Below are 26,605 nucleotides of genomic sequence, written 5' to 3'. Positions count from 1 at the left end.
CCACAAAGACTGGGTATGTGCAGGCAGTTGTTGATTTTGCTCAGTTGGTGATGATTTTGGATTGTAATGCAAATCACTCTAAAATGGAATTGTAAAAGGTCCAAATTTTGCCATGTCTCTCTTTTGGTTTCCAGAGATAAAATCACCTGACCTGGTAGGAGATAAGAAACTGCTTTTTAAATTTAAAATTAGGCAGTATTGTCGAAGGCTTTCACGGCCGGAGAACGATGGTTGTCGTGGGTTTTCCGGGCTGCATTGCCGTGGTCTTGGCATTGTAGTTCCTGACGTTTCGCCAGCAGCTGTGGCTGGCATCTTCAGAGGTGTGGCACCCGAAAGACAGAGATCTCTCAGTGTCACAGTGTGGAAAAGATGTTGGCAGGTCATTTATATCTACTCAGGAGGGGTGGGGTTGAGCTGAGTCATCCTGTAAGAGTTTCCCCGGGTGTGGAATCCTAATGGCGGGAGGCTTCACTGTATCCTGAGGAGGTTCTTTTGCATATGGATTGGGGCTTGATGTGCTAATCTTAAAATTAGGCTTTTGTCATCTACTGACTAGTTTTTTGGCTCCAACAATACCAATTTCCCATCTTGGTAAATTAATTTGGGAGTGCAGGCAGAAGCACAAGGGGCCAGCACAGGGCAAATAGGGCAGCAGCCCTTTCCCTGGATGTTTCCAACCACTCGTGATTATTCAAGCAGCAGCCAAAGGGTGATGGCTAAGGCCAGGCCCCCCTAACGGTTCTGAGCTTGCAGGCTGGAAGTTTGATGAGCGCTATGACAAAATGGCTGCCATAAGAAGCAGAGCTGAGCACATAAAAGTTGCTATGGGAGGTGGAGCCAGACCACCCCCACAAAAGGAGAAAAGGGAGTATAAACACACACAGAAAGAAAAACAGTAAGTATAGTAGTAATCTGTAACCGAACATCTGTTATGGTTTGTAACAATTGTAATTAATTGTAATACTTATTCCTTCTTTTTTGCATTCATTTAAAGAAAGGAATCAAAGATGTAAGTTTTCAATCATTAACAACAACAACAACAACAACATTCGATTTATATACCGCCCTTCAGGACAACTTAATGTCCACTCAGAGCGGTTAACAGAGTATGTTATTTTTATCCCCACAACAATCACCCTGTGAGGTGGGTGGGGCTGAGAGAGCTCCAGAGAGGTGTGACTGAGCCAAGGTCCCCCAGCTGGCTTCAAGCGGAGGAGTGGGGAATCAAAGCCGGCTCTCCGAATTAGAGTCCTGTGCTCTTAACCACTACACCAAACTGGCATTCATTCATTCATTCATTCATTCATTCATTCATTCATTCTCAAATAAACAACCCAAACTCTGGTGTCAGTTGCTACCAGCGAATGGCCTAGCAAAAGTTGCCCCCACCCCTTATTCTGTCCACAGCCAAGTTAGGGGGCCCCTCCTGCTTCTTTCAGCCTCTTCCTGGACAAGCAAAGCGTGACATGTATTCCAGCTGCATGCAGTAGCCACCAGCTTGCAAAAGTCAGTGCGATTTTATTAGCTACCAGCAAGTGCTGTGGAAAAGCTGAGAAAGGCTTCTGGCATAACCCGAGATTGGGGTGGGGCAGGCATTCAAAGGGCCCAGGAGAAAGCTGAACCAAGTGGCCCCCGCGATGCCAGCAGCTCTCCAGGGGTCCTTCTAATCGAGGCAGGAGAGAACAGGTCAGCGCCCAGTGGCTGCCACTGCTGAGTCCAAGCCAAGCAGCCACCGTAGCACTGCCAGCACTCTTGGACCTTGGCTAGACTCACCGCTGGCCCGACCAGTGGCTCTTCAGGGCAGCGTCTGCCTGGGAACTTTTACAGGAATTTCAAGGGCCGGTCCATCCCCGCCAAAAATCGTCTTATGACAGATTGCACAGATAGGAGATCTCTGCATTCATTTTTTTAAAAAGCAGCCATATTACAAAATGTGCATATGTGGCGGAAGAGGAAAAGTAATGCGAATAAAGACCCCAAATAATCACCCGCTACACCCCCTCATGCTAGAATTTCCCTTTAAATCACAGCACCACACCTCCCTGCTGTGGGGAAAATGTCGGAAAAAGCATCCTGGTGTGACATATGACGCGCAATCCCATCTTCGGGAATCGTGAGTTTGGAGTTACATAGGGGAGGGGAGGGATTGGATTGGCTCTCCAGGATCACCTGACACCCATGAACTGGAGGACTCTGGATTTGTGGCATGTGCAGCCTGGTTTGAACTGGATATTGTCCAAACGCAAGCAGCATTTAGTGGCTTGGGTTTTTATTTATTTGGTTTCTATTCCGCCGTCCCCACACCAACAGGCTCAGGGCGGATCCAGCAATAAAGTCAACTTCAATTTGATATCCAGCAATAAAGTCAACTCTGATTTCTGGTTCTAGCCTTCCTTTGACCATTCTGGTTAATCAGACCAGAAGTCCACCGGACTGAGCCCTACGAGGAAAGGCCGAGGGCCTTGGGAATGTTTAGTTTGGAGGAGACTAAGGGGGGACAGGATTGCTCTCTTTAAATATTTGAAAGGCTGTCATTTGGAGGAGGGCAAGGAGCTGTTCCAGTTGGCAGCAGGGTAGGACCCGAAACAATGGGCTTAAATTACATGCACAAAGGTACCGGCTGGATATTAGGAAGAACCTTTTTCATGGTCAGAGTAGTTCAAAGGTGGGATCAGCTGCCTAGGGAGGTGGTGAGCTCCCCTTCACTGGCAGTTTTCAAGAAGAGGCTGGATGAATCTTTGTCAGGGATGCTTTAGGCTCATCCTGCACTGGGCAGGGGGTTGGAATAGAAGGCCTGTATGGCCCCTTCCGACTCTGTGATTCTGTGATATCCTGTTTCTCAAAAATGGCTAGCAAGTTTGCTAAATGCTTCCACAAAGCCCCCCAAACACACCATAAAGGTGACATAACCCCCGTTGTTTCCTCCAGCATTTCATATTCACAGGTAGACTGTCTCTGAATACGGAGGTTCTAGTTTGCTCATGTGGGTATTGCTGGACTTTGAGGCCATGGACACGTATTCTCCTCTCTTCACTGCCATATGCTTCCTTATAAAGGAAGCAACTTAAATTACACACAGACTAATATATGCTTTCTTTGATATAGAACTCAGTTTTTTAAAAATCTCCAGCACTCTCAGCGCTGTGTCGATCCCCTCTGCCTGCGCCCCTGGCCTTTGCACTCTAAAAGAATTAATTAGATGGTTGGGCTAAAGTAAAGGGACAGGAAATGTTCCAATTCTCCCCAAGGCATTTTAAACTGATGTCAAACGGCAGAACAACGTTCCTTTTTTGGGTAATTACAAAAGGATGTTCTTTGTATCACTGGGAAACAGCTGGGAATAGTCTTGCATCCAGTTATAACTGGACACAAAGACACGTTAAGGAACTAGGTTTAGCTGTCTTTAAACACACACATGGACAAGTTTCTAGAATTCAAAGGGCCATTGGTACAAAAAGCTGCAGAGCTGGAACTCATCAAAGTGGGATGGAAGCAGTTTTTCTAGATCCACTTTTAGGAAGAGAACAAAGGACGAAGATGAAGTTGGTTCCCAGTTCCCGGCTCCTTATTCGCAGAGCAAAACACAAATATTGGGGGAAACTGAAAACCTCTGTACCCCCAAATCCAGAGGCATATGATATGTGCTCCTACAGTCTTTATTTTGGGGTACAAAGCTTTTCAATTCCCCCCAATATTTGTGTTTTTCTCTGTGAATAAGGAACTGGGAGCTGCGAATAAGGAACTGGGAACTGTGAATAAGGAACTGGGAACTGCGAATAAGGAACTGGGAACCAGCTTCAGCTTCGTGTACAAGAGAGGGGCTTGAGCTTGACAAGGAGAGGCACTGAGTTTAAGCAACATAACCATCACTTGTTTTATTAAGTTTATTATCCATTCTTCCTCCTCCATCACCATCACTAATAGTAGTGACCTATTACTACTATTATGCCCTGACCTGGATAGTCCAGGCAAGCCCGATCTCGTCAGATCTCGAAAGCTAAGCAGGGTCAGCCTTGGTTAGTAATTGGATGGGAGACCTCCAAAGAAGACCGGGGTTGCAGAAATGGGCAATGGCAAATCACCTCTGTTGTTCTCTTGCCTTGAAAACCCCACCAGGGGTCGCCATAAGTCAGCTATGACTTGAGGACACTCTCCACCACCACTAGCACAGCCGGTTAAGTGGCACTCTACTGGTTCGAATCCCACTACTGCCATGAGCACAGCAGGTGGCCTTGGCTAAGCCACTCCTCTCAGCCCTGGCTCCCCAGTCGTGTTATGGGGATAATAATAATATTATTAATAGTAATTAATAATAATAATAATTTGTTCACTGCTCTGGGTGAGGCACTACTCCGTCTAGAAGAGTGGTATGTAAGTGCAGTTACTATTATTCTTATTATCACTAATGTTCCGTATTGGTGTAGCACTTTCAGTTTTCAAAGCACTTTTCCTCTTGTTGTCACTGTTACAACACCCCTGTAAGGTAGGCCAGGATTATGATGTCCTTCTTGCAGGAGGATCCACCAGAGCAGCTTGCCTGGTGAGTTAATGGCAGAGGCAAGGTTTGAACCAAGAACTTCCAAGATCACAGTTTCTTCTCTTCGCCAGTTGTCAAAATCTCAGGGCTGTTTCCCATACAAAAAAGGTTCATCATGCAAGAAAAGCATGAAGCGGCTCTCAAGGGCGACCCAGTTCGCATAGAAAAGGGTCGCACCGTTTACATGATTGCATAGACGCTCCAGGAATGAAGCCCACACAGCTGCCAGAGTGAATCCCCATGGTTGCCTCATGTAAACTTATCGCCTGTCACACATTCCATTTGCTCAACTGTCCCAGTGAGTTAGCTCCCTCCCTCCCGGGTCAAATCCATCACTCCCAGAGGCATCACCCAGATTCTGTACCAACATGGAACAAGCGCCAGCTGTCTGTGAGAGTCAGCTCTATAGGCACAGTGGCACATAATGGCCATTTCCACACTGCTTACCAGCCACGGAACATCGCACCAAGCTCCTGAAACGACAGTGTCTTCCTGGTGCAATTTTGCATGAGAACTGCCGTTCTCGTGCAAAATCACACCAGGAAGACGCTGTCGTTCCAGGAGCTTGGCGTGATGTTGCGTGGCAAGCAGTGTGGAAACGGCCCCATTCAAAAGAACAGATCTCTTGTTCTTTTTAATTGTTCTCTTCTATTTCTTTGCACTGGTTATTATAATAGATTTCTTTGTCTCTGCAAGCAAGTCGCTGAAAAGCTGCATTTAGAATAATAACAACATTGACTATGTTCACCACTCTGAGAGGGGCACTAATCAGTTAAGCGCACTGTTGTTACAGTTATTATTATGATATAGGAAGTGGACCTCTTCGGCATCCTTGGCCACAGCGGCCAGCCAGATGAGGCATTCTGCAGTCGAGGAATGAAAGCAGCAACCTTCCCTATTCGTTTGTCTGTCGGAGGTATACTGTCTTTGAACCTGGAGGTACCATTTAGCGGCCATGGGAATAAGCCACCCTCAGGCTATTCCTTTTGCCCTTCTCCTAAGGAACTCTGTATATAGTTCTTCCTCCCTGTGAAGCAAGGGAGGCTGAGAAAGGGAGGCAGAGCCAAGGTCACCCAGCTGACTTAAAAAGGGTTGCCCGCTCCTGCTTGGGAAATTGCTAGATATTTGGGGGGAGTGCCTTGGGACGGCAGTGCCTTGGGAGGCCATTGAATCCGTCCTCCAATGCTGCCACGTCCTCCAGGAGAGCTGCTCTCTGTAGTGTGGAGAGCAGTTGCAATCCTGGGGGATCTCCAGGCCCTGCTTGGAGCATGACAACGGGACCTCGCAGCCCTGATCCCGCTCAGGAACGCCGTCACCACGCTGGCACTTGAAAGGTGGCTGTAAATTCATCTACATGGAGTTACTTGTTGCCGAGTGCCCTTCTGGGATCATAGTTGGAAGGGACCCCCCAGGGTCATCTAGTCCAACCCCCTGCACAAAGCAGCAAATGCACAACTACCTCCCCCCCCACACCCTCAGTGACCCCCTGCTCCATGCCCAGAAGATAGCAAAAAACCTCCAGGATTCCTGGCCAAACTGGCCTGGAGAAACTCAGTCCCAACTGAGAGCCAAACTACAAGTGACACCTTACACAGGTTGGACACTTGTCAGCTTCCCTCAAGTTTTGATGGGAAATGTAGGCATCCTGGTCTTGCAGCTTGGCTCTCCATTACAGCTGCAAGACCAGGATGCCTACATTTCCCATCAAAACTTGAGGGAAGCTGACAAGTGTCCAACCTGTGTAAGACATCACTTGTAGTTTGGCTCTGAGTAAGGACAGAGTCGGGCTTAGGTCTGGCAGCTTATGAGGGGGCGTTTCCAGACAACTCCCTCGGACTCATCTGTGGCAAGAAATCCAGTCCCCTGTCTCTTGTGTGGCACCCAGTTTATTTATTTATTTATGTTTAATTTATATTCCACCCTCCCCACATCAGCAGCCTCAGGGCGGATCACAACCAAGTTTAAAAACATATTTCATCGTATGTACAATTTAAAATCATAAAACATCCTAATACATAGATTAAAATACATATAAACATATTCACACACACACACATATATATCAAAAAGAGTCCCGTCGCACCTTTAAGACTAACCAACTTTATTGTAGCATAAGCTTTCGAGAATCACAGTTCTCTTCATCAGTTCTCTGACGAAGAGAACTGTGATTCTCGAAAGTTTATGCTACAATAAAGTTGGTTAGCTTAGTCTTAAAGGTGCGACGGGATTCTTTTTGATTTTGCTACTACAGACTAACACGGTTAACTCCTCTGGATCTATGACACATATATATGTGTATGTATGTATGTAAACACAGCGGCACATAATCCAGATGACCCCCTATTTAGCCATCGCCAGAGTATTTTGCCAGGGGTGTATGAGAGAGGGAGGTGTCACTACTGGGGAGGGCATATACTGCGCTCCCCTGGCTAGGGGGCACCGCCTGGCATCAACCAAAGTTGCCCTTTGAGCCCTTCCCGCGCCCTCCAGCTGTGCCCCCGGGAGAGGTGGCACCGGGCTGTTCGAGGGGGGCTGGCCAGGCACCCCCTCCGGATCCTGCTGAGCGAGAGGAAGAGGAGGAGGAGGAGGAGGAGGAAGAAGAGGCGGCGGCCCCTCCCGCCCGGGCTGCTGCAGCTGCGCCAGAGGCGCCGCTAACGAGAACCAGATGTTGGACGGGGGGGGGCGGCCGGGCGGGATTGGTCAGCGGCCGGCCAATGGCGGCCCCGGGCAGGCCCGCTTGGCCCCGCCCCGGGCGCGGGGGGAGGTTGGTCGTCGCGCCCCTGCCGAGCGCGGAGGGGCCCCCAGCGCGTCCCTGGCCGGGCCCGGGCGAAGCATGGCGCTGCTGGGCGCGCTGCTCTGCCTGCTGCACGCCGCCGCCGCCCTGCCGCGCTCGCAGCTGGCGCCCTTCGGGCCGCTCCGCGGGGACCGGCCGCTGCCCGACGGCGACGACGAGACCGCGGGCGCGCTGGCCCTGGCCGCCCCGCTGCCCTTCTACGAGAGCCGCTTCGGCCAGCTCTACGTAAGTGCCGCGCCCGGGCCGCCCCCTCCAGCCCAGCGCTCGCCGGACCCCCGCAGGCTCGGCCAAACTCCGCTCTCCCTCCGCGCTTTACGCCTTCCCCTTGGGGAGGCCCGTTTGGATGCGCGTTAGGAGAGATCATTTTTGACTCAAACCGCCCCACGTCCCAAAACAGCTTTTCTAATCTGCCGTGCCTTCCAATGAAGCCCCTTGGCCTTTGGAACTCCCTGCCACTGCACGGCCTAACAGAGGCCGCAGAATGGACTTTGCACGCTCACAGACGTTATCAACGATTAGCCCAAGTGCACAAATCCTTAAAATGGTTATTAGAATCGCAAGACCTGCCTCTTGCAATATAGTTGCAGGTGGGTCGCTGTGTTGGTTTGCGGCAGGACAGCAGGGTTTGACTCCAGTGCGCCTTAGAGGCCAACAAGATTTTCAGGACAGAAGCTTTGGCTGGTCAGAGCTCCCTTCGTCAGACACTTTGTCTCTCCAAAGCTTCTCTTTGGTCTCTGAGCTTCCACTGGACTCCAGTCTTCCTGTTCTCCTGCAATATAAAATTCTGTACACTAAAATGAATTAAAGGTTTGTGCGCTAGCTTAACAACCCCTGGCGGACACTTCCAAAAGAATATTCAGGCTTGGGTGGCGTTCTGGGGCATCTGACCAGCGCTCTTCCTCTGGCCCTCCCCATTCAGGCTTAAATGGACAAGTGGTAACACTATGTGTATGGTCAACTCTGTCTGACGCAAGCTGTTACGCTCTTGGCTCTCCAGCAAAGAGCCGTGTCCTGAAACGCTCGATGCTGTCCTGCCACTGTGTCCCTCTGGTTATGAGCAGCGTGATGCAGGGGTTAACATGTTGGGCAAGTATTTGGGAGATCTGAGTTCGAATCCCTACTGTGCCCCGAAGCTTGGGCTGTCTGCTTGTTGTCGCCTTCGCAGGGCGGTTGGGACGATCAAATGGGAAAGGGAGAACCGTGGAAGCTGCCCTGAGCGTATGGAGGAAGAATAGGGTGACTAATGTCCTAGAGAGGCAACGGATGGAGCAGTGGACCAGAAGTCCTCTGGGGGAAGCTTGTCTGTCATTGCTAACTTCTTCCTTAAGGGAACTCCATTTAAGCTTCTCTCTCTCTCTCTCTCTGTTATGTGCCATTAAGTCATCTCTGACCTATGGCCTCAAGTCGCCTCTGACCTATGTAGGAAAGACCTCTATAACGTCCCATCATTAACAGACCTGCTCAGATCCTGCAAACTGGAGGACGTGGCTTCTTTTATTGACTCCAGCCATCTCATTTTAGGTCTTCCTCTTTTCCTACTGCCTTCCACTTTTCCTAGCATTATTGACTTTTCCAGAGAATCTTGTCTTCTCATGACGTGACTATAACAAAGGGTGAAACGTGAGAGTATAGCAAAGACTAGAACAAAAGGACTCCCAGTACAGGTTATGCAAAACCACTCTCTGAAAACTCTTATATATATTTAAAGTGCAAAAGTGCTCAAAATGTACAGAAATATAACTGCATACATTTAATTAGGACTCTGAGTGATTTCTAGCATTGACCAGTGTCATTCCTGAGCATCGATTACATGTATTGCTTATGTATTGTTCATTGATATTGATTGTGATTGATTATATATATTTCTGTACATTTTGAGCACTTTTGCACTTTAAATATATGTAAGAGTTTTCAGAGAGTTCTCATGATGTGGCCAAAGTACGATAGCCTCAGTTTCGTCTTTAAGCCTCCGTTTTGTCATTTAAGTTTCTAAGGAGCTTCAAAGCGTGGCTTGAAAATTGCTGTTCTCAGCTTGAATGCTTTTGGATTCGATTGTCTGAAGTCTCTTCGACTTCTATCCTAAGTGAGAAGCGATAACCACCTTGCCAGCGAGTTGCCCGTTGTTAACATCTTTAGCTTTGACCCTTGCCACTGGATGTCTTTTGTTCATGGAGCTTTTGACCATCTCCTTTACAGGTTGGGACCAACGGGATCATTTCCACCCAGGACTTCCCCAGGGAGACCCAGTATGTAGATGATGATTTCCCGACGGACTTCCCCGCCATCGCGCCGTTCTTGGCTGACATTGACACCAGTGGTGGGAAAGGCAAAATCTACTACCGCCAAGATGAGTCCCGGGAGGTGCTGGATCAGGCCGCTCGGCTGATCGAGGCTGGGTTTCCTAGTGCTGCCGGCTTCGTCCCCCGCCATGCTTTTGTGGCTACCTGGGAGAATGTGGGGGCTTATGAAGAGGTCACCCGGAACGCAGAGCCTTCCAGACAGGTGAGATAAGCATGAGACAGTGAGTGATTCCACACACGTTGGATAATGCACTTCCAATCCTCTTTATAGATCATTTGGCACGGATTTTTTTGTGTGCGGAACAAAAAATCCACCTCAAATGATTGATAAAGTGCATTGGAAGTGCATTATCCGACGTGTGCGGAATCAGCCAGTGTCCAAATCAGCCATGATTTCTGTTTGTGGCTGGATCCACTGCTCTTGTGCTCCGAACTGCTGGGATGTCATGGAATATTTTTTTTGCAAAAAATGAGGGGGAAGGGTTGGTCATTGAATATGGACAGCCAGGGGTGCAATTGGGAAGGAAAGGGAAAATCAGTTTAGATTATTTAGAGGCAATGTTGTGCAGCGGCTACAGTGCCAGACCACGATCTGGGAGAACCAGGTTTATTTCTGTTCTCTGCCATGGAACCGGGCAGTCACATGCTCTCCACCTAACCTACCTCACAGGGTTGTTGTGGGGTTACATGAAGGAGAAGAGAATAATGTAAGCCACTGAGGGTAAGGGTGAGGCATAAATGAAGTAAACAATCAAGCTTTGCAAAGGGACTAGGAACAGGACTGTCTTTGTACTCATGAGAGTAACTGAGGGGCAAAGGGCTGCTGAAATAGGACCCTGACCATCTCCCATATTGGAAGGCCAAGGGCGGGGGAGCTGAATGGAATATCTTTAACGGCAGCAAAACAAGTGGCATTCAACTTAGGCTGAACAAAATTCGAGTCCAGTCATACCTAAAAGACCAACAAAATTTTCGAGGGAGTGATCCGTGAAACAATGCTCACCGAGTAATATAAGTTTATAAGCTTATACCTTGGGAAATGTTGTCCGTCTTTGTAATAATAATAATTTATTTATATTCCCTCTTTCTCACTGAGATCCAAGGTGAATTACACAGTGCAAGTGGAACATAATATAATATAATCAATAACAGCATTTTAATAATAACATTCAATTTATATACCGGCCTTCAGGATGACTTAACACCCACTCAGAGCGATTTACAAAATATGTTATCATTATCCCCACAACAACAAACACCCTGTGAGGTGGGTGGGGCTGAGAGAGCTCTGAGAGAGCTGTGACTGACCCAAGGTCACCCAGCTGGCTACAAGCTGAGGAGTGGGGAATCAAACCTGGTTCTCCAGATTAGAGTCCTGCGCTCTTAACCACTATGCTAAACCACTAGGACATTCACTGAGCAAAGTACAGTAATGTACAACTGTTGGACATTCAATGAAAGAGATAACCATAGCGGAAATTTGAAAAGCAAGCCTAAAGCTGAGCCCAGAGATGAAATCTTCCTGAAGCTAAGCATAACTAATTTACATGGCATGTTTAACAATGTGGAAACTCCCTAGTTGGTGCATGTCTACATCAGCAGACAGTACCCAACAGTGTAGCGTATAGTTCCTATCTCTACGAAGACATCTCTCTGAGTTACTTCTTGTGACGCAACTCAGTAATCTGGTCACCGCTGGACTTTTGTTCTGCAGACTAATGTGGCTACCCCCACCCCCCAAAGCTATTAATTTAGGCAGTCTTTTCTGCTTCCAGTTGTGGTTGATCTGATAGATCTGGGTAAAGGATGTGCCAGAAATTACAAACGCCAGAAAGTATCCCCAACAGAAATGTGAAGGTGCTGACTAGAACGTCTTCCATGTGGACATTTTTAGGTCTCATCTCAGTATATGAAACTGGTTCTGTCTGTGGAACAATGGCCAGCAGCTGTTTGCGGATCAACTGCCAGCAGCTGTCCCAGATCTCAGGCGGAGATCTAGCTCTGCAACCTGATCTCTCTCTCTCTTTTTTTGAAGTGGAGATGCTATGAATTGCCATGAATAATAGCCTTCGTCAAGTATTTGAAGGGCTGTCACACAGAGGGATGGAGTGGAGTTGTTTTCTGCTGCCCTAGAGGGTCGGGTCAGAACCAGCAGGTTAAAACTAAATCAAAAGAGTTTTTGGCTAAACGTTAGGAAGAGCTTCCCTACAGTGAGAGCGGTCCCTCGGCGGAACAGGCTTCCTCAGGAGGTGGTGGGCTCTCCTCATTTGGCGGTTTTGAAGCAGAGGCTAGACGGCCACCTGACAGCAATGCTGATTCTGTGAACCTGGGCAGATCATGAGAGGGAGGGCAGGAAGGGCTGCATCAGTGCTTGGTTCTCGTGGCCCCTTCTTACATGCCCAGGGTAATGCCGATCGCCACTTTGGGGTCAGGAAGCAATTTCCCCCAGGCCAGTTTGGCCAGGGATCCTGGAGGTTTTTTGTCTTCCTCTGGGCATAAAGCAGAGGTCACTGGGGGAGTAGGGGTGGGGTAGCTATGAATTTCCTGAATTGTGATGGGTTGTACTAGATGACCCTTAAGAGGACCTTCCAGCTCTGTTTCCATCAGTTGAACCTTGGACCCTCTGTATTCACAGCATGTTCTCCAGCATTCAGCTGTGTGCCAGATCTGACATTTAGAGGTGGTCCATCAACAGATGGCGGTAGTGGGATGCAAGGAAAGAGCTTCTCTCTTCATCACACAACGGTTAGGAGATCAAAAACTGCCCTTGGAGTTTTGCCTGGAAGGATGACCACATGGCTGTACGCATTCCATGTGGTTCTGCACAAGTGTGTAAAGGAGCCTGAGAGCCAAGCTACAAGAGATGAATTACATGAGGAAGAGTACATGAAAGGAGTTGCAATGTTAGGTGGGAAGCTGAGTTTTAAAAGAGATCGGAAGGTTTTGTCAATTCCCCCTCTCTACAAAGCCAGGGAGATGCTGCTCAGAGGGTTTGCTAATTTCCTCTTTGCCTCCTAGAAGGGGAGGTGAACCTGACAGAGCCTTGGGGAGGCAAAGAGGAAATTGACAAACCCTCTGAGGAGTGATCTTTGGTTGCTCTGTAGAGAGGGGAAACTGACAAAACCTTCCGATCTCTTTTAAAACTCAGCTTCCCGGCTAACCTTGCGACTCCTTCCACATACACATTCTTGAGTAATTTGTCTCTTGTATTTTAGCTCTCAATCTCAAGTTCTTTTTGGTCAAGAAAATTCTTGTCTTTACTGGATGGAGAGAGAGGTTTGAAAGTATGTGAGCGATGCCAGTTAACATCCGAGAACCGGGGAAGATGAGTTTTTAGTGCTTTGTTCTACTTTTTCCTCTGCCATTCGTGATTTCTATGTGTGTGTAAAGTACTGTCGAGTTGTAGCCAACTTACCATGGTGCAGTAGAATTTTCAAGGCAAGAGCCAAACAGAGGTGGTTTGCCATTGCTTGCCTCTGCCTGATAACCCTGTTATTCCTTGGTGGTCTCCCATCCACGTACTAACCGGGGTTAAGGCTGCTTAGTTTGTGAGAGCTAGTGAGATCAGGTTCGCTTGGGCCATCCAGGTATGGACATAATTTAAAAAAATTACATAAACTGCGTGCCCTGACCTGGATCTTGTCAGATCTCAGAAGCTAAGCAGGGTGGGCCTTGGTTAGTAATTGGATGGTAGACCTCCAACGAAGACCAGGGCTGCAGAGGCAGGCAATGGCAAACCACCTCTGTTAGTCTCTTGCCATGAAAACCCCACCAGGGGTCACCATAAGTCACCTATGACTTGAGGGCACTCTCTACCACCACATATACTATGCAAGTTTCAACATTCAGCTTTTTTAGTTCCTGCTAGATGAGGACTTGACTTGGATGTTTGGAACATGCACAGCCGTGCCCTTGGTTCTGCAGTGCAGCTGGTGGCTGCATTGCCTTCTCGTGGCTGCCACGTACAGCCCCTGAGCAGGTTCGTCTGCCTTTGGGGAATGGCTGTTGAAGCAAGATCTTTATTTATTTTTGTTTATTTATTTTATTTTTAACCTGCCCTCCCCGCAAGTGGGCTCAGGGCGAGGTACAACATTGATTAAAATACAACTTAAAATCGATCATAAAACCAGCAACAGATAAAATACTGAACCCCTTTCGGGGCAGCCAGCGTGAGTGGACTCTCCATACCCCTTGCAGAGGGAGACCGGTGGAAGGCTCAGCACTGATGGGCTAAAATTAGCCTCCATCATACGCCTGGCAGAACATCTCCGTCTTACAGGCCCGCCTAAATGATGCAAGATCCTGGCGAGCCCGAGTGTCCTCAGACAGAGAATTCCACCAGGTTGGGGCCAGGACTGAAAAGGCCCTGGCCCTGGTCGAGGCCAGCTGAGCCTTCCTAGGGCCAGGGACCACCAGTAGATGTTTTCCTGATGAACGAAGTGCTCTCTGGGGCACATACAGGGAGAGACGGTCCCTTAGGTCCCAGTCCGTTTAGGGCTTTATAGGTCAAAACCAACACCTGGGACCGGATCCGGAATTCTACTGGGAGCCAGTGAAGCTACTGCAAAGTAGGTGTAATGTGTGTCCTACATTGATTTGATGAGAGACGCTGCGTCTTGCTGAGTTCAGTGGTACAGAATTGCTTGTGGGTTCTGGAGCCCAGAGCCCTGCCCTGGCCTTGCTCCGGAGGTGGGCCGCGAGCGATGGATAAGTTGCAGTTTTTGGAAACTTTGCTTGTTTGGTTAACCGTTTGAACCTGGACTTTTTATCTTGGGTCTGTGGACGGGATTTCCCTGCCCCAGCAAATGACTCATCGGCATGCCAATAGGGAAGGGGGATGTTTCAGTTTTTCCACTCTCTTGGAAAAGAACTTCTAAAGGAAGTCTCATAATGGGGCTGGGTATGCATGTTTTTGTTAAATTGGCCCATCCTTGTAGGGTAAAAGGGCCAGGCCGAAGCATGCCTAGTAAAAAAGGATTCCATTGTAGCTGGCTCCCTGGTGTGCCGTTTATCTTTTTTAAAGATGTGTGTGTGTGTGTGTGTGTGTGGTGGGGAAAGCTTGGAGTTCTTCTCCAGCTGTCCAAGGTGGTCCCGTCACATGAACATCGGAAGGTTCTTTATACAGGGTCAGCTTGCTCAGCGTGGTCTGTTTGGACCGGCTCCCCAGAATCTCATCCTGAGAGAGGCATTTAATTAATCAATCATTTATTTATTTATATTCAATTTATATTCCGCCCTCCCCACATCAGCAGGCTCAGGGCAGATTACAACCAGAATTTAAAAGCACATTTTCTAAGCTCAGTTGGGCTTGTTCTTAGATAAGCGCAGGTAGGGTCTGTTTGCCTACGGATGCGTTCTAATCAGGCTGCTGTTAGGTCAGCTATCCCGTTTGCCTTTCCTTGGTAGCAGCTGTCCGAGGCCGAACAGAGAGAGAGGCCTTTCCCATCCGTGTAAATGTGCCCTCAAGGCGCAATCGATTTATGGCGATCCCAGCAAGGGGCTTTTCAAGGCGAGTGAGGAGCAGAGGTGGCTTGCCATTGCCTTCCTCTGCAGAGTTTTCCTTGGTGGCTGCCCATCCTGCTTAGCTTCCGAAATCAGGCTATATCATGCCCTGTGGGCTCTCCTTCTTTGGAGGTTTTTAAGCAGAGGCTAGATGGCCACCTGACAGCAATGCTGATTCTGTGAACCTGGGCAGATCATGAGAGGGAGGGCAGGAAGGGCTACATCAGTGCTTAGTTCTTGCGGCTCCTTCTTACACGCCCAGGGTAAGGCCGATCGCCATTTTGGAGTCAGGAAGCAATTTTCCCCAGGCCAGTTTGGCTAGGGATCCAGATGGTGTTTTGCCATCTTCTGGGCATGGAGCAGGGGCCACTGTGTGTGTGTGTGTGTGTGAGGGGGGAGATAGTTGTGAATTTCCTGCATTGTGCAGGGGGTAAGACTAGATGACCCTAGAGGTCCCTTCCAGTCCTATGATTCTCTGATTCTCTGATCTTCCTTTCCCAGCCATGATGCATTTCAACTGTTTTAAATGTTTTATATGGAATGTTTTAAATGTTATTAATGCTGTTATCCACCCTGAGCCTGCTCGTGGGGAGGGCGGAATACAAATACGATAAAATAAAAATAAAATTAAAAAAAAAAAGCTGCCGGGGGCTGGATTTGGGACCTTCAGTGTGCAAAATGGTGTCTGTAGCAGCTCCACATACTTTGCCTCTTTCACCTCTCCCACATCAGCGCATCGGTTACGATGCTGTCCTGCTTTTCTGCTGTTGTGGAAGTTGGAGGTCTTTCACCACGGCCCTGACCAGCCCCCAGGTCTGCAAGGTGGCTGTGCCAGCGACCCTCCCCTCCGACCTTCTACCACCTCGAAAGCTGATGTCGAAGAAATCTGGCTGTGCAATATTGCAGCCGAGTTCTTTATGCAGTGCTGGCAAGGGTGGGGGGTCACCAGTGTGATAAACATGGCATGTGATGGGAGTCATGCACTTTTCCAGTAAAGCGCATGGAAAGTGGCGAGGGTCATGCGCGCTTGTTGACACAGCGTCTCTCTGGGGCTCGGTCCTGCCACAGTTTCACCTCTCCCACACAAGTCCATCCTTGAGTGTTGGGGCACGCTCATAAAGCTGAATTTTAGAGGAAGGGGGGGCTTGGCTGAAACTGTCTCCTTCCCTCTTCTCCTGCTTGGTTTCTTTGGCTTGGCTCCTGCAGTGCCTCTGAAGGGCAAATGTGGAGTCTTGCTGAGAAGGACTGTAAAAATATGGGGGGGGGGGCGGAGAATGGGCCAGAGACAGTGCCCCTCCAGCTAATGGTCTGCTTCACTGGCAAGTTTAAAGCTACTTGGGCATTCTCTGGGTCACTGTCTGGCAGTGTAGGCCCCAAGTCTCTGCCTTTTCTTGCCACTACTAATTGGTGCTTACCATTTGCAGCGTTGTTCCTCGGTCATTTTTGGGGCTGCTGTCCTTCTTTTCACATATCCAGAGGAGTTAGCCGTGTTAGTCTGTAGTTGCAAAAGAGTAAAAGTCCAGTAGCACCTTTAAGACTAACCAACTTTATTGAGGCATAAGCTTTCGAGAGCCACAGCTCTCTTCATCAGATGCATCTGACGAAGAGAGCTGTGGTTCTCGAAAGCTTATGCCTCAATAAAGTTCGTTAGTCTTAAGGGTGCTACTGGACTTCTTTCACAGGCTCTGTGCACCCTTAGGAAACCAACTTGAGGGGCAGACATCAAGTGAGCGTGCTCTTCCCAGCACTGGTTGCAAGCACTCAAAGCTGCTTAGAAACCGCAACTACTTGGTGGTGGAATTTGCCCTTTGTGGCTCTCTTAACAAGTGTTACACACTGTCAGAGAGCGGCTTAGAAACAACCATCCATCTGCCCTTTGCCGTTGCCCTTCGACCCTTACCTCCCCCTGGGCTTTTATTTGTTTCCCACTGAAAATCTCCATGTAAATACGAGGCTTAATCCTGTTCTTAAAAAAAGAATTCTCGGTTTGTTCGTTTACTAAGGGCACGATCCACCAGGAAACCAGTTGTCCATGAACCCAGTTCATACAAATGGAGATCATGAAAAGGCCTTTGTGCTGTTCTGTGTCTCAATACGCATCGTGCAAGAAGGCTGTCCTGGTGGGTTCTGCCCTAAAATGTATGGTGATTTAAAAAAAAAAATACCTAAACCTGAAACCTTAACTTTATCCGGCTGCATGCCAAATCCTCCCCCTCCCCCTCCTCCCTCTGTTTGCTGAAGTTTGACGTCGGTTTTCCGATCATCCCAACCCCAGACCAAATTGGCTTTGTTGACACAACTCGGGGCGGGCGTCTCTGGGGCCTGGCCCTGCGTGCGCCTGTCATGTTGACAACAAGCTCGCCTTTATATCTGGCAGGAATGGCGAGTACATGCCATCCGAAAGCGCTCGGAAACTCTGAAGCGAGAGCTCCCCCGGGCTTTTCCGTGATGAGATATATCCTGTTCATGCGTGGCGAAGGGGCATCAATGGGATAATTTTAGGTGGCTAGCCGTGTTGGCCTGCAGGGGAACAGCGGGAGTTGAGTCCAGTGGCACCTTAGAGACCAACAAGATTTTCAGAGTGTAAGCTTTTGAGAGTCAGAGCTCCGTTCTTCAGACAGACGGATACTGGATGCTTTCCTAGAATTTGGTGCGGGGAGAATTCACTGGCAGAGAACTTGCCCTGCATCTAGAAGTTCCGAGGCTCAGGGTATGGCACCCCCACCAAGAAAAGGAATCTCAGCTGGCACCAGGAAACCGCCTCTGCCCGAAGAAGCCATCTACACTCGGAGCAGATAACATTGCACTAGTTGCAAGGACAGGAGACAGTGTGGTGTAGTGGTCAGAGTGGTGGAATAGGGTATCTATCCCCGCTCTGCTTGCTGGGGGACCTTGGGCCAGTCTCTCTTTCCAAGCCTAGCCTGCGTCACAGGCTGGTTGCTCGGGACATCTTTGGAAGAAAGTCAGGATAAAAACGTTCTTGACGGAAGTCAATTTGATTTCATATGAGGTCTAGTGGTTAGATTAAGGACAACAAAAAAGGGGGGGAGAAAAAGACTGCAACTGTGCAGAAGAAGGGTAACCAGAGAGGCTGGAACAGAAAAAAATGAATTAAATATAACCACACATGTAATACAAATGCATAAAAACAGTATATAATTTAAACAAAGTGCAAAAGTATGATTTAAAAACAGCAACTGTGTGGCTCCACATATAATAATAATAATAATAATATTTGATTTATATACCACCCTTCAGGATGACTTAACACCCACTCAGAGTGGTTTACAAAGTATGTTATTATTATCCCCACAACAACCCACCCTGTGAGGTGGGTGGGGCTGAGAGAGCCCCGAGAGAGCTGTGACTGACCCAAGGTCCCCCAGCTGGCTTCAAGCAGAGGAGTGGGTAATCAAACTCGACTCTCCAGATGAGAGTCCCACACTCTTAACCACTACACCAAACTATACATAAACAACTTACAAATATACAGGGATGTTAGTACATTTTATCTCCGTAAAAAGTCAGTTTGAGTTCATATGATGTCTAGTGGTTAGAGTACCAGACTACAGTTGAGGCAGATCTGCGTTCCAATCTCATTTCTTCCATGGAAGCTTGCGAGAGTGACTTGGGGGCCAGCCTTTCACCCTGAGCCCGCCCTCTTTGGGTAGCACGGGGGCAAGGGGCTGGGTTTGTTGCCCTGGTCTCCTTGCAGGGCGGCGGTGGAGATCTTGCATTCCACACTCCTGATTCCCAAATGTTTCCACTGGGAGCGCTTTCAATACGATGCATCTGTCTTTCCAAAACAAAAATAAACTCAAACCAATCTTGGAAAAAATGCGGTGGGCTTGGAAGCTTCCGTGCCTTCCGTACATGGGAGAACACTGAATGCTTGCAGGTGTGGGGGCTGCTGCCATGATACCGGGGCGGAGGTAGGTGATGCTCCTTCGGTAGAAGGCCTGGGACCCAGAGGGGCAGCCGTCCTCATCCCAAGCGGCAACACAGAGCGTCGCTCCTCAACGGTTTCCATACTGCAGTGAGTGGTAACCCAGAGGGTGGGGAGGGCTGGGCTAGCAGAGCTTGGAGGTGGCCAGTGGTGGAGGTGGGAGGCAGGTTGGGGCTGCCTGGTGGAAAACTTACATGGAAACATTGAAGGCAGAGCCTGGACAGCCAAAGAGGTGGAGCCTCTGTTTTGGCTGCAGGAGGTGCCAGGTTCCATCTCTGCCAGTTTCAGGGGCAGGATCTCTTCTGCTGGAGCAGACAAGACTAGGCTAGATGGGCCGCTGGCTTGACTCTAGAAGCTCTCCGAAGAAGTCCACTTCCTTGCTACTTTGCCCAGCTATCATGTCTGCTTGTCTGTTCCCGGGTACACGTAATCAGGGTTTTTTTTTCTGGGAAAAGAGGTGGCGGAACTCTCAAGAGGAAAATGAGGAAGAAACACACGGGATTCTTTGAAATCATATTATTTTCAAGCCCTATTGCCGAGTGTTTTCAAGAGGTGCCGGAACTCCGTTCCCCGGTGTTCCCCCTGAAAAAAACCCCCTGCACATAATTAAGGGAGTTTGGGCGTGTGGGCTGGGTCAGTAATCCAACATCTCCTAGATGAGATGTCAGTGTGGTGTAGTGGTTGGAGTGACAGACTGGGATGTGGGCAACGTGGGTTCGAATCCTCGGTTTGCCATGGAAGCTCTCTGGGTGACTTTGGGCCAGTCCCACGCTCTCAATACAGCCTACCTCACAGGGTTTATTAAGAGGAAAAAATGGGGGAGAGGAGAATTATGTAAGCTACCTTGGATCCCTGTTGAGGAGAAAGCTGGGGTATAAATGAAGATGGATAAATAAACATCTTGCAGCCTAGAGACCTAGAAGGAGGAGTCGTCGACATCTGCCTTGATGAAGAGCAGTTTTGGACACTTTAGGTGGGTAGCCGTGTTGGTCTGCAGGAGAAAGCAGGATCTGAGACCTTAGAGACATATTAATTTTTAGCAACAACATTTTCCCCCTAATATATATTATCTTTTCATTGATACCATTAGTAATCGAGAAATGCTGAGAAATTCTGGGTCTACCCATTTTTCTTTCGTCATTACTTTTGCAGTGCAACACCTTCCAGGCAATCTTAGCCTACACCGATTTGGAAGCCTACGCCCTCTTCCTTTATCCCGATGACGGGATCCAGTTTGTTGGAACGCGACCGAAAGAATCGTACAACGTCAACTTAGAACTCCCGGCCCGAGTGGGCTTCAGCAGAGGGGATTTTCAGAAGCGGGAAGGCCCCTACTACAGCGTAACCAGTAGCGAGCAATCCGTCAAAAACCTCTACCAGTAAGTAACTGCCGTGCTGTGTGGACGCAATCCACTCCATTTCTTTGATGGCACCCTGGATTTGGTTTTGTGCATGTCATGGTTGCAGGTGTGTTCTGAATGTTGTAGTGGTGGCAAGGGAACGAAGGAAATAAGCATTCTGTCCAGAAATTGTTGACAAAGGTGAGAATGAACCTATGTCAGAAGAGGTGAGGGCAGGGATCCCATACTGCCAGTGGGCATCTCCAACTGCTGTTCAGCTAGCTAGTGGGAAAAAACGAGTGGGAAACTCTGGGAGATCTGATGTGATGACATCAGCCCCTGTGCACCTGGAAGTGATGCAAGTGTGCCACTGAGGGATTAGAGAGCCAGTTTGGTGTAGTGGTTAAGAGCGGCAGGACTCTTATCTGGAGAGCCAGGTTGGATTCCCCACTCCTCCGTTTGAAGCCAGCTGGGTGACCTTGGGTCAGTCACAGCTCTCTCGGAGCTCTCTCAGCCCCAGCTGATTGTTGTGGGGATAATAATAACATACTTGTTAAACCGCTCTGAGTGGGCATCTGGAATGGCTTCTATAACCCACTCCACGTAGGCCTGCCAAGCCTCTGAGGTGGGTGAGGGATTCCCTGCCCTGAGATCCCAGGTAAAATAAACCTGGTAGCATCGCAAATGAGATGATTTTACAGGGAAAATACGGAAGAGATGGCAGGTAGTTCTAAGAATTCAAGGATGGTAGGTAGCTGTAGGAATAGAGCTATCCGCTGTCACTTCTGGGTTTTCCCTGGAAGTGACGTCACACTTACAACACTGCCCCCCCATGTCCCCAGCCAAAACCCTCCCACCGGTTGCCAGTCTTGGAACCCTAACTTGCATACACGGGCTTTCTCTGGTGGCCCCTACCCTGTGGAATGGCCTACCCGAGGAGGTCAGGAGAGCCCCTAATCTCTGGGCTTTCCACAAACGATGCAAAACCGAATTATTCAAAAAGGCATTTGTATTGTAGGGAGGGGCTCTCAGATGCTTCGCTAATGAGTTGGGGATCATAGACTTCACTGCTATGTTGCCTTATGTACTATCTATTGCTTTAAACATATGCTCCTGTGAGCTACCTGTGCTTCACGTTGTCTACAGTCAGTCCTAGAATTGCTTATGTTCTGTTTCAGCATTTCTTCAACTCTGTATTGGGTTCTTGCTAATGCTATGTCTTTGTGAAATTGTATCTATTTACCCTATGGCATTGCTTATGGAAATGTCCTTAATACTGACAGAACTAATCTCACACTGTGTAATCCTCATGAAATAGAGACAATTGTTTGTCTTACGGCATGGAAATGATCTAATTAAGGAGAATAAACTCTGGTGCGGCCTGTCAACTGGTAGAAATCTGGGTGGACAGGGACATGGGAGGGCATGCTGTCAGTGATGTCATGACATCACTTTTAGGGAAAACCCAGAAGTGATATCCTGCCTCTCTAGGAATTGCCAGAAACTCTGTGGTAAAACCATAGAGGTTTTGGTGATTCCTAGAGAGGACTGAAAGTGTACAACTTAATTAATCTCGTACATTTAATAAGTTCTCCCATACATTTAATAAGTGCTCATTTACAATATTGTCATGGGCATAAAGTAGATTCCTATCTCTTTCTTAAAGCCAAAATCACAACTTATTGGCATTTTACCAAGAACGACTCCATTTTGGTGGACATCCTATCTGGATCTCGCATCATCCATTTGAGCAGCCTGCCTCTAGCTTCTGACTTCACCCCACTGGGCTAAACCCAGGGCTTTTTTTCAGTGAGAACGTGGTGGAACGGAGTTCTGGAACCTCTTGAAAATGGTCACATGGCTGGTGGCCCCGCCCCCTGATCTCCAGACAGAGGGGAGTTTAGATTGCCATCCATGCTGCCGAGCGGTATGGAGGGCAATCCAAACTCCCCTCTGTCTGGCGATCAGGGGGCGGGGCCACCAGCCATGTGACCATTTTCTCCGAGGGCAACCCACTGAGTTCCACCACCTCTTTTCCCAGAAAAAAAGCCCTGGCTAAACCAATTAACCTCACAGGGGTTACATTAGCATTCAGCAGTGTTGCCATCCCACTTGTGAGGGCGGGGATCCCATACTACCAGTGGGCATCTCCGACTGCTGTTCAGCTAGCTAGTGGGGAAAAAACGAGTGGGAAACTCTGGGAGATCTGATGTGATGACATCAGCCCCTGTGTACCTGGAAGTGATGTAAGTGGGGGATTAGAGAGCCAGTTTGGTGTAGCGGTTAAGAGCAGCAGGACTCTCATCTGGAGAGCCAGGTTTGATTCCCCACTCCTCCGCTTGAAGCCAGCTGGGTGACCTTGGGTCAGTCACAGCTCTCTCGGAGCTCTCTCAGCCCCAGCTGATTGTTGTGGGGATAATAATAACATACTTATTAAACCGCTCTGAGTGGGCATGAAGTTGTCCTGAAGAGAGGTATATAAATTTGTTGTTGTTAGGCTTGAGGAAGGCTTCTTGGAGGATGGAGGATCCACTGCAGCATTTGTAGATAGTGTTTGCAAAGGGTAATGCAAAAGGTACTGATGCCACTTCTGGGCACACGAGGAGTGATGTCAATACATTGCTGGTCCCCCCCCCCGCCCCAACCTGGCAAATCTCCCCACCCTATCAATCAGTGATTGTCAAATATGCGACATCATCATTTGCAAACACGTTAGGTTTGAATGGGTTACACCCTTCCTTTGCTTCCTTCATTTCATTTGCACCGTTTATACGCCATCTTTCTCCCCAATGGGAACCCAAAGCATTCGTCTCTCTTCCATTTTATCCTCACAGCAAACCTGTGAAGTAAGGTAAGCTGAAACTGGCCCAAAGTCACCCAGCCTGTTTCCGTGGCAGAACGGGGAACTGAACCCGGGTTTTCCAGATCCTAAAGGAACACTCAAACACTCCATCACGCTAGCTCTCGGCGCACATACCCTCTGTTGATGACATCTGTTTAATCAAATCGTTAATGCGACCCCTTTGTTGTCTTAACACAAAGCAACCGCCTCATCCGAAACGGGGCACCGAAGACAATTTCACATGCGGAATCAGACTTTGTTTGCATACTGGTCCTGCTTGATTAGATAAGGTCGCGCACAATGGGAAATGTGGTCTTTTTAAAACACACACACATTCCTGATCAGAGAGAGGCCAACGCTGTGTGGAAAACCTGCAAAAATATCTTCCTTGGTTGGGGGTGGGATGTTGTTGTTGAAAACCCGGACAGTGAAGTACTTGCTAGTGTCACTGCTGATTTCCTCTGTTTGGCCCAGTCCTGCTGTCGTAGCGCGGTGCCGGCTCGCTGGATAGGCTGCCTGGTTTGGAGGATACTGAGGGTGCCTGTAACTGTGGAAAGCCATCAAAGCAAGAAGGCAGGAGGAGCCTCCATTTCCGAGCTCCTCCCCATACAGCTTGCGGGGGAGTGGGTGGGGCTTTTACCATAGAGTGTCCAGCGATTCCTAGAGCTGCCTGACGTCACTTCTGGGTTTTCCTTGGAAATGACGTCATGGTGCAGATGCTACTGATATTGCTGAAAGTGCTGCTGGTCGGAGTGGCAGCAGGCAAGGAGGGCTGCTGGCAGGAGGATCCTGCCATAGCGGGAGGACTAACAATCAAAACGGCTGCCCCCGTTCAAAGTGCAATATGAAAGGAAAAACCCACGGGGGTTGTAGTCACTACTATATACAATATTTAACCCACAATTTGAATATTTAATCAACAGTTTGTGTATTCAAATGTTCATCAAACCTGCTTACATCAATCACATAGCAATTTATACAGAATAAACCTTCAAAGTAAAGTAACCAGTGTCCATACAGTATCTTCCTGTGTCTACACGGTTCAAGCGGGGGCAAAAATATCCCTCCGTAAGTTCCACTCCATGCAGAAGTCACTTGTTCAAGTGAAAGAGACACGCCCAATCTGGGGCCGGCTGAAGCACAGATTTCGTTCAACGCCTCGTCAGGGGCGTCAGTCTCCGTTATGTTTTACTTTTAATGGTGTGCGTCCTTTCCACCTGAAAATAAACAAACCTTTATACAAACCAAACCAAACTCTGAAACCTCAACAAAATCACTTACAAATAGTTCAGGCACTTACATGTACATTCACCTTGTAATATTCCTAAGCCATAAACCCTTAATAGAGTTATAGCGTGTTTCCACTGGTAAAGTGCGGCGGCAGTTGGTTCTCTTGCGCGCCTCATGTGGCCTCAGCCAAACTTTTTTATAGACCATTTAGTTAGCCCGCCCGTGTGATTTAAAATTCCCATGAGCTGCTGTAGCATAGTGGTTAAGTGGTCAGGTTGCAAACCAGCAGTCTGCTGGTTCGACTTCCATTCCTGCCATGAGCTCAGCAGCTGGCCTTGGGTAAGCCACTCCTCTCAGCCCCAGCTCCTCAGCTGCATTTTGGGGATTATAATAACACTGACTTTGTTTGTTGCTCTGAGTGGGGCACTGATTTGTCTAGAAGGGCAGTATATAAGTGCAATTATTATGAATGTTAAAACTAATTCTTTCAATAGATGGGAACCCTGGAGAAAGGAATTCCCTGCATGTAGAAATTTAGATGTGAAGGAGAAGGATTCCACCTTAGTCTATGCTCTGAAGTGTCTATTTCCTCCAGGGGAGCTGATCTCTATTGGCTGGACACCAGTTGTAATTCCAAGAGATCTTCAGGCCACACCTGAAGGTTGGCAGCTCTATTCGTAAGCCAATATATGACACACCCACCCACCTGGAAACATTTCTTTTTCTCATTGCTGAAATAGAGCCTTTCACAGTGGACTTGTACAGAAAGGCTTTTGCTGGCATTAGAGAATTTTAAACTGGGCGGGGGTTTGGGGAATTTCACTGAAATCTGACCAGCCAGCGGAGCTGAGATTGTAAAATGACAGCTGCCGTACGCATATCCCTCTTGTTATCAAATGCCAGATGTTCTGCAGCTTGTAGCTGACTATAAAATGGGAGAGAGGACTGTGAGAAAGCGAAGCGCAATGGCTGCCCCCTAAACATTTAAACAATCTCGGCCAGAAATCGGCCAACGAGCTTCATCGCAGAATGGGGATTTCAACTCTCTTGGAGCCTAGTTCAACCCACTAACCATTGTACCGCACAGTCTTATGCTATTTGGCAAAGTGTTACGTGCATTAATGATGCTGTACTATTAGCAACAATGATTTGTGGCTTTGTTGCAGGCATGTTCGATTCCTTGCATGCTTTAATTTATTATTATTTTTAAACAAGTGGTTGCCAGTCTGTTTTAACGGTTCTCCCTTTTGAATTTAGGATGGGCAACTCAGGAATCCCCGGTGTGTGGGTCTTCCATATCGGCAGTAGCTCCCAACTGAGGAATGTGATTCCAGCAACAGCTGGCCAGAAACCACCGTCTTCGTCTTTTGAAGGGCATTTATCAAGACCCCCAGAAAGCAGCGTTGTCGACCAAAACATCTTGGAGGCGGAGTATTCCGATGCAAACATCGATTACGCCGAGTCCTTCTACAACGGAAACGAAGACGACTTTGAGTACTTTCCTGTTGAGCCCACCGAACCAGCGGCAGACCCGGAAACAAGATCCGGCGATCTGTTAAACCTCGATGACCAACTTGATTATAACGAACCAAGGCATTCTGGGGCTAGGCTGGATTTGGAACTGGAGTCCTCGTTGCTAGATCCAGCACCCAGCCGCCTCCCTACATATCCGGAACTGGATTCCGTTACATTGTACCCTGCATTGCCACCCACGGCATCTTCTGCATCAGAAGGAAAAACTAGAACCCCGTCCTTGCCGGTAGTTAACGAGACCCTGATTGAGGCAGTCACTGCCGTCCTGCTGTTTCAGCCTGACCGTCAGGATACGCCATCCCTGCCAGAAGTAGAATGCGGCATCTCATCGGAAACGCCAAGCCTTCCCGTCTACCCAGATAGGGAGGTTATCCTCGAAAGCTTCCTGGAAAACATCCCACCTTTTAGCGACAGGAGACGGGTTGTAGGTGTGGATGAAGACGTCAGTTTTAACCCTGACGGTACGCACTTAAAGTGATTCTTACTAGTGAAGTATCTATGTGATCCTTTCCTGTTTCCTTTTCTTTTCATCTGTTGTTACGAGCATTTTCAATTTGAGCTTTCCTGTTCACTGGATCCAG

At 48.4% G+C, this 26,605-nt stretch overlaps 1 protein-coding gene across 1 annotated transcript in view; it reads left to right on the top strand.

Annotated features, from left to right (window-relative positions):
- Nucleotides 1-7,202: 7,202 nt before the first annotated feature.
- Nucleotides 7,203-26,605, top strand: part of NID2 (nidogen 2) — a 73,515-nt gene continuing 54,112 nt past the window's right edge. The window contains exons 1-4 of the mRNA XM_054971929.1: nucleotides 7,203-7,556; nucleotides 9,528-9,833; nucleotides 20,232-20,458; nucleotides 25,749-26,485. Coding sequence (XP_054827904.1) covers nucleotides 7,203-7,556; nucleotides 9,528-9,833; nucleotides 20,232-20,458; nucleotides 25,749-26,485 — 1,624 coding nt within the window. The remainder of the gene's footprint in view (nucleotides 7,557-9,527; nucleotides 9,834-20,231; nucleotides 20,459-25,748; nucleotides 26,486-26,605) is intronic.

This window comes from Eublepharis macularius, chromosome 2 (genome assembly GCF_028583425.1).
Source record: "Eublepharis macularius isolate TG4126 chromosome 2, MPM_Emac_v1.0, whole genome shotgun sequence".
Classification (NCBI taxonomy): domain Eukaryota; kingdom Metazoa; phylum Chordata; class Lepidosauria; order Squamata; family Eublepharidae; genus Eublepharis; species Eublepharis macularius.
The sequence above is the reverse complement of the archived record's forward strand: the minus strand, read 5'-3'. Positions and strand labels throughout refer to the sequence as shown.